Consider the following 12443-nt stretch of genomic DNA (forward strand, 5'->3'; position numbering starts at 1 on the left):
AGTAAGCAGCATTGTGGTGTGAGCATGCCACATAACGGAACTCGGTGAGCAGAAGTGAAAATGGTTTCTCTTCAAAACCATTTGCTTAGTTTAGTTTTTATTATCTATAGCCAGAATATCTTAATATGTTTGCTTCAATTTAATTCTCAGTAGTTTTTCTTTAGTTGGGGTAGAGCTAGGTGGTAGGTTAAAAAGAAAACACAGTTTTTTTTCGGACAAGACTATCACTTTGTCTATTTCCATCTTCTCCAGACCAGACCTGGAAGTTTTCTGACCAAACTTTATTCTCGATCCTTTGCATGTCTCCCTGTGACACTGGAGGGGAGTTTTGGGGATCTTTTTTATGGGAAATAATCTCTGCATTTTGAATGACAGCTTGAACATATTTTTCTCAACCATATAGCAGCACGCGTACAGTTTCAGCTGTAGATTTGTTAGTCATCAGCCCTGCGTTAATTATTACTTAGCTGGACTGTACACGATGATCTATGTGTCACTGATCACTGTCCTATAATATAATTTTATAAAACTTCCCTATAGCTAGGCAATATTCTTCCCATGGGCGGGTTGAAAAACCTTTCGTACCCTAGTTTTGGATTAGAGATTAAAGATGGTATATAATGATGAGCCCCCCTTTCGCTCCAAAAGAACATCCTATGGATATTTTTATATTTTTTAAAAAACTGAAGTTGCTTCAGCTACAGTCCCCAGTGGGTGCAGTGTGGGTGGCTAAGGGAAAGATAAAAAGGTTTCAGGTAGGCTGAAACTTCAAGCTGTGACTGCCTGTACGTGTCATTGTCATTGCTTACAGATGGCTGTTTGCTCAAAAATACTTTTTTCATTTGTTTAAAAAAAAGCATAATGCTTCAGTTACTTTTAGAATGAGTCAATAATAATCGAAACGTCTTAAGGATTTTTCCTGGCCTCTTTTCTTTCCTCGCTCAACACCAGTTTCACACCTGCTGTGACAGTCAGCAGCATATCATGAAGACATTTTGCACAACACGAGGGACGCAGCCTCACTCTAACGATAACGGCCTCGATCGTCTTTAACCTTCCTTACCTCTCTGGGCTTCCCTGCGGCTAGTTTTGTATATCTCGGGAATTTAGAGGATAATGTGTAAACTTTGTGCATTCCCCCCAATACAAACTACAATAGAGCCTTCACCGAAACTGTCAGCGACGTCGTACACTAACAAAAACTTGTGCCTCATGATTCCTTTATGTCCAAGATGGTGTAAATAACGCCAGACACATCGCCCAGATAACCTACTTAACACAAGGGTTCTGCTAAGGCTAAATCCCCTGTTCTTTTTGATGAAATTTTAATGCGTACTGTACGCATTTTTGCGTAACAAAGCCCTGAGCGATAATGAACAGTAAGATTCACACCGTGTGCAAGTTTTTACACCGCTTAGCTCGTCTGACCATACTGTAGTCCAGCTTTTGCCAAAGTATCAATAATCTCATCAATATGTTAAAGACACGTCGCTCGTGGTATGTGACCAGCTGTTTCACGGCTTTCAACTTGTTAACTTGTCAACCCCTTAAACATCATTATCATGTTACATAAAGTGGAATAGACTCTTCCTCGACATTAAATTTTCATATTTATGTGGGAATCTCTGCAGGCACCAAAGTGTTGGCCACGACATGGAGGAGTAACGTCTGCAGCTGAGAGTTTTAAGAGTTGACGTCACTTCCGACAAAAGATTGAAGCAGCAGCTGAAGTGCGACACCTGGCGACTTGTGTGACACCTGGCGAAGACTGAAACCTGTGACTTGCGCCACAGTCACATCCAGAGCGCTGCCTCGTCATCTTCATGGTTTGACCGTTCTTTATGTGTGTGGTGGTGGATGAGGGATGGGCAGGAGTTTATGTTATTAACAGGAACAAGACTTCCTGCTGCTCTGAACGAGTAGAAAACGCGGAAATCGCATTCGCGCATAGTTAAAAATCTTTCGCGAAAAAATTTCCTCCTAGAAATTATTTTCGTAAAATACTTTTCTGATGTGTGTACATGTGCCCTCGCGTATGCAACTATGTGCGTGTGCATTTGTGTTCTCTGTGTGTGTGTGTGCTCCCGCGTTCTTTAAATTGTTCGATGGTGCAAATGGGATGTCTGCGTTACTGTCTGATAAAAAAGTCTTTTTAGGTAAATATAAGTACGTACCAAATAGATGTGTGTGCAGGGTAGCAAAGATCTATATGTACACGCACCATTATGTGTGCACGTGCTTGAAAGTCGATCTGAGTGAATAACGGTAACCCCACGCTGTTTAACCGCTTGCAAACAATGGTAAGACACTTTTACATTTACTTTTGGGATATAAAAATGCCTTGACAAGTTAAATCTTAAGTGTTTCCTCAAAAAAAAATTAATTAAAATAAAGTTCTGCCCTGTGTACGTTTGTGTGCGATTTTGTATGCTGTCACTCTGTGTGTGTGTGTCTAATGTCTACAAACGTAAATACCATTGCGCACAATGATCACCTGCTGTTAAAAAATATTTTTTTCATTTTTGTGCCCCTGTAGTTTCTCTGTAAAGGTGTGTGTGTGCGCGCGCCAACTCACACACCGCATGTATATACACACGTACACAATTTACGCCCATTTTTACCCCAACCGAAGGCGTGCTTTTTTTTCTGTTTTCTTTACGAATCTCATACGTTTCTCAACCGAAACTTTTGTCACAAACATTTAAAAAATATATTCTATAGCTACAATTTGTATTAAAAAAAAATAAGCTACAGAATGCTGTCCCTGAACAAAGGATTTTAAATGTATTTAAGTCAGCCTGGTAGGCAACGGAGCCCAAACGGCATCGCACTGTCAAAGAAATGTTTTACATCACGGTAGGATTGTGGCAATGACTTTGTTTTTATAATAGTTCTCAAATGATTTCCGCTGGGAAAAGGCTAATACTTTTAGGATTAGTTGTTCAGACACTGTCTACTGAAACATTTAGTTTTTCTAACTCAGTGACTTTAGGAAACACTTCGGACAAATGGTCCCTCTCGAGCCAGCTTAATCATCAATACTTGTTATCTTCTCTGTCTCTCATCAGAACGCGATGTTTCTACTAGTCACGTGACAGTGTCTACACCTGACATCACGTCTGACACTGAACAGTTAGACAGGAGACTTCACACCGTCTTCACTGTCAGATATCGTCACTAGGGAGGATGTGTACACAAAAGGCAATAACAATGCAAGTGTAAACATGTCTTTACCAAGCGGCAATCATTCCTCTGTTAATATTTCTTCAGAATACTTTAAAAATTGTTTGATTCATCAAACATCAAATGAGTTCAATGTAAGTCTCATGCAGATAAGAATAAACACTTCACATTTCAGTGCAAAAGGAAAATGTACAATAGTAGTAACTGTACCACACAACCACGTGGCTAAGATTCAGGTGACGACGGACACACAGAGTGATGATTTCGACATACAAGTCTATGACATTGGAAAAGAGTACATACAACTCTTGCCTTACTACATAGGTTCTGTAGATGTCGTCTCTCTGACCAATAAAATCAAGACTGTGATATACATTTATAATACTTCAAGTATTCGATTTTCTTTCTTTATTAATATATCCGCAGTTTCCATTCCTCAGCTGGAAATCAACTACACGACAGCCACCCAGGGTACGTGAAACACGTATTTTTCACTTGACTCAACATTTGAATAACCACTGTGCTACTCTAAACGACTGAGAAGTAAAATGAACCTGATTACGGAATTAATGCAATTGCAATAATGCGAATAATAAACTAAACACTAAACAGCTGCCATCACGCAGAAGCGTTGTACTGTGGTAATTACTAACAATCAAAGTGCAAGACTAAATTCGACTAGAAGTCCTCAAAAGATAGGGTTAGTAATTAAAAGTTTTTGTGTACAGACTTTCAGAAAGACATTATGTAGAGTAGACGGCCGTAAGTGGCTAGAGGGCGCCACGAGTGAATAGCTTCCCAGGGGAGGTCAGTGACGTCTCTGTTGTACTTCTGACCACCCACCTGTATAGGTGCTGTTGTCTGTCTGTCTGCAGAGACCAACGCTTGTTACGTTCTCCACTGTCAGTCTTGGCCAGCTCTAAATAATGAATATGACTAACTTTGTATACACCAGTCTCGTTTTAATAGTTAACTGGAAAAAAATCGTCCAGTAATGCAAGTTCGTGTTCTGACGGTTAGACGGGGGGGGGGGGGGGGGGGAATACGCAATGTCGGGGAGAAGAAAACTCGTGTGTATTTGCCCGCGCTCCTAATCACCGCAGTCAGGAGGGTTCCGACACATCAGGGTGGTGTGTGTTTGGCGGCTTACATGGTATTGCTTATCCCGGCGACTCATTTTAGTGTAGTGTGATGCTGCATTTTAGTGTAGTCGGCAGACGTTAAAGAAGTCACGTGACGTTCCTGGACTAGGACAGCGCTCAATGTTCATGTCGCCCATAGGAGCAGTTGCTGCTCTCTGTCTTGGATGGGGGACCGAGTGGGAAAGTGACGACAAATACTGAACAATTAGACAGGAGACTAACACTGTCTTTACTGTCAGATATCGTTACTAGGGAGGACAGTCACAGGCAAGTTGCAACTGTCCCATAGGACCACCTGCTAATCCCCTCATGACAACCATGAACTCAAAACCTCAGTAAAAGCTGCTAGAGCTAAGTTGATGTAAGTGTAATGATGTTTTAACGGGAGTTAACAGCACTATACCGCTGTTTCGGAGAACATGGGTAAAGCTGAGTTTTCTTTTTCTGGAGTCAAATTTTTGTATGTAAGGCACGTGATCCATGTGGCGAGATTTGAAGCGGCTGACGTGAGAACGTTAAACACAATGTTTCACCTGCAGGATTATAATGACGCAGGTAGTAAGAGTTGCGTCATAACTACCACCAAGAACCGATATTTGCATTCACGAGAAAAAGGAGACTCATAGAAAAACATGTTTTAAATATTACGAGATATTTGCAACTATTCTTGCGGAAAACAGAGCGTTTCACAGAATGACATTCATCTTGTTATATCCTCTGTGCGTGTGTTGCAGATTATCGGGATATGTGTTTTACTGATTACAGGCTTTGTTCAAACACCCAACTGGATCGGAAGAACTCGGTATCCACTCATGGACAGCTGGGCTGAGATACCTATCCCAAGGCACCATCAGATAATGGTCAGTTTTCAAGAAGTAGATATAGGAGGATCTGAAGAATGCAGACATGATAAAATATCTCTTTACAGTGAAGGCCATCTCAATAGCAGTTTGATCCATGAGATATGTACCACCCACAAGCCACCTGTTTCTCTGTACAATGTCAGCAAGCTGTACATTCACTTCAAGTCTGTGACATTTTATCCAGGGACAGGGTTTAGACTTTCATTCTCTTTTCACGCCCTCTCCGCTCTTCCCCAACAACTGAGGGACGGCAGGTGGAACTGCTCTGTGCCGCACTGGCCCGACTTCCGCCTGCACTTCCCGTGTAACCTGGTGTCCGACTGCGTGGGCGGCGAGGACGAAGTGGACTGTCCTTACACCAGTCACGTGTGTGGTCCAGGCTTCCAGTCAGCTAATGGCACATGTCTGCAGTTTGTAAAGACAGACCGAAATATTTCGTGGAAGGCAGCTTCGGAAATTTGCAAGTCTCGAGGTATGCTGCTTATGGCGGCGCAAACACCGACAGAATGGGCAGCAACTCTTGATCTTCTGCGATATCGTCCCTTTGAACGTTCGTTTTATGGGCTTGTACTATCTCCCCCTTCATTGCCATACATGTAAGTCAGCTTTAAATTTTCTCTCACTCTCTGTCACCGAATTAATTATACAGATAACTTTTCTGATTACCTTCTTTGACTGGAGTGTCTCATAAGTAACCTTTATACTATCCAAGCAAATCAAAAGTAACAAAAATGCTATCATGCTCAGCATCTAGTCTAAAGAAGCGATTCTATCATATAAATAAATAAAAAACACAAAGTTCTACCGCTTGTCTAGTTTTTATGGTGTACGTGAAACAGCGCTTTAAGTCGGCGAGTAAAATATTTCACATGCTTCACTTTCCTCCCGTGTTAGGTACAGTCAAGGGTTCACAGGACTGGATGGAATATTCATTCATTTTCTGCCAGTAGACTTTTATTACGGAATTAGTGGCTGCTTTGGCATCCGTTTTCGTCCAAAAGACATCTTAGATATATTTTTACCACTGTGCGATATCAACATGGCTTCTTTGTTGATCTGCAAGTTTGCCGTTAGTGGCGACGACACTTTACCACAGATGCCGGTGTCACTCACAGCCAACTGGTCAGTGGACGTCTTGCAGTGTCCGTCACTCCACTACACACACACTTTCCTCGCTTGTGATGTCGAGAGTGAGTGCTGGGCGGACAAGTACGACAACGCTAAGACATGTAGTACTCCTCTGACGTCACTTCCGCCTTCGTTCTCCTGTATCAACGAGATTCAACGTGTGCCCTACTCCCTTGTGTGCGATCATCGTCCTGACTGCAGCGATAACAGCGACGAGAATTTTTGCATCTTTTTTACATGTCCACTGAACAAAAAGCTGTTTGAGTGTTCAAACAAACAGGTAAATACAGTGTGTCTGTGTGTCAGTATGTGTGTGTTGTTTTGCTTTTTGGTAGTGTTACCAGTAGTTGTGTTCAATTATCTATGTCTGGCACAATAATTTCATGCAGTTTTTCCTCCAAGTCTGTACTAGTATTTGATCTCAGTGATCTGAAAAGGGTAAGAGAGGTCATAAGGGCATTAAAAATATCGAAACAATGGTGTAATGTGATGGGAGTGATGGGAGTAGGGACTGAATACGGAAAGAGACGATGAACAATTAAAAGCAAAGAAATAATTGTAACAAATATTATCACGAAAATACACGGATTATGTATACAATCATGTTATGTCCATCAATACATTAGAATTATTATCATATTTTCTTTGTCTTTGCCAAATTTATTGCTGATTACCAAAACGTTTTCTCACTGCGAGATTATATGTAAAATATGTAAACTGTTTTACCTGTGATATGCCTTACCTAAATTATAATTATTCTTGCTTTCTTCGTCGTGACATCACTAATTGGAAGTTTCTCATTTTAAATAAAGAATTGGAATTAGCATCATTATGTTTCACTTTAAAAGAAAAAATGCAATCATATGTCAGAAATAAATGTATAAAGCAATCACTGATCTGTCTATTTAACCTCCTAACCGCGAATAGTGAGTTAAAGTTTCATGTCCTGGTATTTCTCTACGACTTTCATTACTTTACATTTTTGTCGTATTCTTGCAAGCGCTTTGGTTAATACTTGATAGTTTGTTTTGTTCTTTGCAGTGCATCCCAGATCATTTCAGATGCGATCATTTTTGGCACTGCGCTGATGGCTTAGACGAACTGATGTGCATCCATCAAGAATATATTCATGTAAAAAAAAGTCATCCTCCCCCTGCTATCATAGACATCGACTCTAATGGTAGGCTAAAAGCAGTAGAACCAATAACAATGAAAGAAAAAATTATGTGTCCCGAAACCCATTTCCAGTGTCCAGGAGTTGACTTTTACTGTCTGCCCGTCTATGTTCGCTGTAATGGTGTCTTTGACTGTCCTGGTAAACAGGACGAGACGGCGTGTGACACCTACACCTGTCCCGGCTACTACCGCTGCCGCTCGTCACACGTCTGCCTGCACCCTGATCACGTGTGTGACGGTTGGTCACAGTGTCCTGAGGGAGACGACGAGCTGCTGTGTGACCTTTCTTGTCCTGACACGTGTGTGTGTCACGGACTGGCCTTCACCTGCACGCAAAGGTTTGCAGCTATCAATTACCCTGAACTGCGGTATCTTGACGCAAGTGGCTCGGGGATGACCCCCAGAGATGTTGTCAATAACACCATGATTGTTTATCTCAGCTTTAACAACTGTAACATCAGTGTTCTAGACCAAATGAACTTCGTTAACCTTCAAATCCTTGACCTAAGTAACAACTATATTACCTCATTCAGTTCTAATATATTTGGAACACTACATAACCTGAGGTCCTTGGATCTTTCGGGTAATCCACTTGCATCTTTAAACCCAACTGACAGACCTTCTCATCCAGCACTAGGACAAGTAATAGGCCTTGATGTTTCCAGAATTAAGTTTTCAATACTGGATGTTATGATTTCTGAAACATTTCCTAATCTACGAAAACTCAATCTCTCTGACTGCGGCGTTGAAACCATTGCTGGCGAGTTGTTCACAAACCTGACTGAACTACGAAGTCTAGATTTAAAGGGGTCTACTGTGAACTATTTCCCACCACAAACATTTACCTCCTTAAGTAAGTTAGAGTCCCTCTATGCTGACAACTACAAGGTCTGTTGTCCAGCCTCCCTTCCCGAAGGATTTATTCTGCAAAAGTGTGAAGCGCCCTCTGACGAGATCTCGTCCTGTGATGCTCTCCTGCGCTCAGACACATACCGTGTCTTCCTCTCGTTATTCGCGTCTTTAGCTCTGATGGGCAACGCGGGAAGTTTTATTTACCGTGTGTTTATCAGTAAGAAAACAAGCAACCTTGGTTTTGATGTCTTTGTCACTAATTTAAGTATAGCTGACTTTGTGATGGGTGTGTACCTGGCCATCATAGGAATAGCTGACCGTGTGTACCTAGAAAACTACTTGTGGAACGACTTAATATGGAGAAATAGTTTTGTGTGTAAGCTGGCCGGCTTTCTCTGTCTACTGTCTAGTGAAGTGTCAGCTTTCATTATCCTTCTCGTCACATTAGACCGATTACTTGTCATCAATTTTCCTTTCAGCGTCTTTCACTTCGTTAAACGTTCGGCGTGGATTGCTTCAGTTATGACGTGGAGTGTAGGCTTCATTATCGCTCTCATTCCTTTGCTTCCGTCAACAGCAGACTGGAACTTCTACAATAAAAACGGTATCTGCATTCCAATCTCAATCGCGAATAAAGACTTTTACGGAAAAGACTATGCTACCGGTATCATGATTATCCTGAACGGTATTCTCTTTCTTTTTATTGCCGCTGGTCAGTTTTTCATCTTTTTGTCTGTAAGAATTAACAGTATTCCAAATTCCGACACATCCAAGAAGACCAAGGACCTGACCATCGCCCGTCGACTGATGACAGTGGTTGTGTCTGACTTTTGCTGCAAGTTCCCCGTGGCCTTGCTGGGACTTCTAGCGGCCCGCGGCACGCCAGTCTCTAGTGAGGTCATCGTCGCTCTCGTCATCTTCATTGTTCCACTTAACTCCGCTCTCAACCCCTTCCTGTACACTTTGAACGTTTTGATTGAGCGAAGGCGAAAGTCGAAAGAAATGATGTTGAAGAAGCATTTAATATCGCTGCTAGAACAAAAAAACTTGTCGAAGTAAGCGGCATCTAAGAGAATTTTTTTTAATAATTGCAGCTCCAACAGGCGTAAGTAGCTCATTTCTACAATATTTATTTCAGTGATAAAGGCGGCTCTGGTCCTGTACATCTTTGTCTTGCTAATGCAATTATCTACCTCAATTCCTGCTTTATACATCAGAAAAACTACGTGATTTTTGTACGTTTAATAAATGACTGAGATTTACTATGTATACACTATTAACTGAAATACAAAACTTGTTAATACATGTATTGACAACAAATCACGTTTTCAACACAAGTAATATGAGTTTTGTACAGCCGAAATTTATAAGGGTTTAGTACATAGGGCCTAAACGGTATACAAATATTTAAACAATATATTTATATTTATTGAGGATGCCAGCGACTGTTTGGGATTTTTATGCCCATATCGTTTACTTTAATATAAAATTTTATTCCTTAATCTAAGTCGATGTTGGTTTAACACTGAGACTTGGTTTAAACCTGCTGGCTTTTACTGACTGTGTACATTAACCACTTGGTTCCACCATCCACCACTGGGCCTACAGTATCACATGGATGCTGATGATACACAGCTGCTAGTGTCTGGCGTCGTTCACAGCTGTAGCAGGTCCACACCATCACACAACACACACTTTATTGTGTAAAAGTCTGTTGGAGAACAAACTGGACATGAATGATGACATGAGTAAGGTCTGTCACACAGCCTCTGAAAAAACTCAAATGTCTTTCATTCATACACAAGAGAAATAAAAGTATTTTTATAAATCAACGGGAGGTAAGCGGTAAATATTTAATGCTTATTGTAGAACGCTAAACATGTTTTGGTAAAATTTAGTCGTTTACAGCCAAAGAAAGACGAGAGGAAACAAATAATAAAAGTAAAAACCTAAGTATAAAAGTACGATGGTTACAGTCAAGTGGGGCAGGTTATGAGGTTACGGGTTACAGGTGTAACAAAAATTACAATCATTATAAATAAGTGGAACCAAGTGTTTTATATTTTAAGACCTTGAGCTTTTAATTATTCACAATATCGATGATTTGGATTTTTTTTTTTTTTGACACGTAAAACAGCTAAATTTTCAGTAGCATGTGTTCATGGTAAATACGATGCTCAGGGAATATTTATATAGCTATTGTAAATGTTAATAATTATTTTCACACAAGTAATCTGTTGGTTCCAGATATCGTCTGCAAAACCCAATCCACACTTCTAACCTGATACTCTTAAAACAGAACTTAGCTGTGAATGTGAAGGCCACTTATTGGATATTTTATCAACAATACTTTAAATCGTAAATAATATTTATATAGTTATATATATATATGTTGTACGATAGTATTCTACAGCATTGTAAAAAGAATAAATTAGGAGGTTGACATATACATGTATGTGTCCTTTGCTACACGTGTCTGTGTGTGTGTGGAAAACCCGTGGAAGAGAGTAACGTGGGACTCATCCTAAACGACTGCCTTCTAAGCTAAAAATATATCCTTTTGATAAAAAAAAGAAGCAGGCAATAAAACCAACAGAACACAATCTGGCCAGTTATCAAGAATATTGTCAAAACAACAACTAGACAAAGAACGACTACATGTTCCCAACGAGGTTTTAGCAATGGCTTGTTCTACACATTCACGAACATACGAACTTCACTGACGACAAACACACGTTGATCTCAACCGAGGTTTTTTCTGCTCATTCTATGAAAATAGAAACCTACAAGTAAACCCTAACCTCATCCTAACCCTTAGACTTACATTTTACCTGTTATGGTGTGTGTGTGTGTGTGTCACTGTTTTATATTTTAGAGAGTATCACCTTCAACTGATTCAAATGCCAGTGTGTTTGTTGCCGTGTACAGTTTGTACTAATGTACAGAAATGCCGGTAAAACCATTGTAAATTCTCTAGTCTATAAAGGTTTGCCAACACTTTAAAAATAGAACCACACATACAGTAAATTCTTTTTGGAGTTCATCAAGGTTTTAAAATAGACATTTCTTTCGTTTTATTCTGATAATGGCAAAATTATATATAATTATATAGAAGCTGATTTTTTTAAATTTCATAATTTAATGTTAAGTCTTTAAATGTAGAAAAGATATTGTACTGAAAAATGCTTGCACCGTTAATTGTGGAGATTTAAATAAAAACTGTCTGACATAAATGCGGCTTCTTTTTTAAGTGTAAAGGTCTTTAAAAGGTACAGGTCGTCATCTAGACACAAACAGGTTTGTCACAGTTTCAGGAAAGATTATTACCACCAAGCACATCAGCCTAAACTTCCAATATAGCATCCGAAGGTAAGCCTGCACGTTTATTTTCGTGTATGTAAACAGCAAGCATGCAATTACAAAGTCCGCTGATGATTACAGTTATCAGTGCATTCAGATAATTAGTTTTGCATTAGCTCCATTGACCTTTAAATGTCATCAGCTCAAGGCGTTAGCGATTTTAACTCGTTATCTGATGATATTGATGATGATGATTGATGATGATGGATGATGATGATTTGTATCGCGCATACTCAAGCTCATAAGGTGTGCTCTTAGCACTTGAACAGAAAGGTTGCAAGCTGATGTTACTTAAGTTTGCTTTTTTTTTTTTTAACCTAGACAGAGTCATTTAAAATATTGTTCTCGGGTGGGTCTTTAACTAGGAGGGCCTCTTGCCGATAACCTGTGATCACGCGCCTTCTCTTAATCGCTTCATCTTCTATCATCGTTCGAAGTACAGCGGTGGGTAGCACTGTCTAGTTCTGATAGGATGCCTGTAGAAGAGTTACAAGTTTTTCAGATTTTGGTGAGTGATTTCCTTTTTTCTATCTTTTTCACAGATTTGATGAATGTTTCCATTGTGTTTACTTGGTATTTCTAGCCAGGCCTTAGTGAGTTCGAAAGTTTACTATTTTGTCTTGTTAGGTGATTATGGCATGTCTGAATTAGTTTTCAATTTTGTTGAATATACTGTATCATCTACTTTTGATGCTAAAAGTATGGCACAGTGACACAGAAGTGCACAAAACATGGATGC

At 40.0% G+C, this 12443-nt stretch overlaps 1 protein-coding gene across 2 annotated transcripts; it reads left to right on the top strand.

The window, feature by feature from the left end:
* Positions 1-26: 26 nt before the first annotated feature.
* Positions 27-10752, top strand: LOC112558063 (G-protein coupled receptor GRL101-like). 2 transcript variants are annotated; one of them, XM_025228252.1, is made up of 6 exons: positions 27-44; positions 1632-1826; positions 3624-3654; positions 5091-5784; positions 6083-6596; positions 7358-10752. In XM_025228252.1, exons 2-6 carry the CDS (start codon positions 1824-1826, stop codon positions 9401-9403), a joined length of 3288 nt encoding a protein of 1095 aa, XP_025084037.1. In that variant the 5' UTR covers positions 27-44; positions 1632-1823; the 3' UTR covers positions 9404-10752. The 2 variants fall into 2 exon arrangements, with proteins under 2 accessions (XP_025084037.1, XP_025084036.1); XM_025228251.1 differs by lacking the exons at positions 27-44; positions 1632-1826 and having other exon boundaries at positions 3105-3654.
* The last annotated feature ends 1691 nt before the right edge of the window (positions 10753-12443 follow it).

The sequence above is a fragment of the Pomacea canaliculata genome, linkage group LG2 (genome assembly GCF_003073045.1).
Source record: "Pomacea canaliculata isolate SZHN2017 linkage group LG2, ASM307304v1, whole genome shotgun sequence".
Lineage (NCBI taxonomy): Eukaryota > Metazoa > Mollusca > Gastropoda > Architaenioglossa > Ampullariidae > Pomacea > Pomacea canaliculata.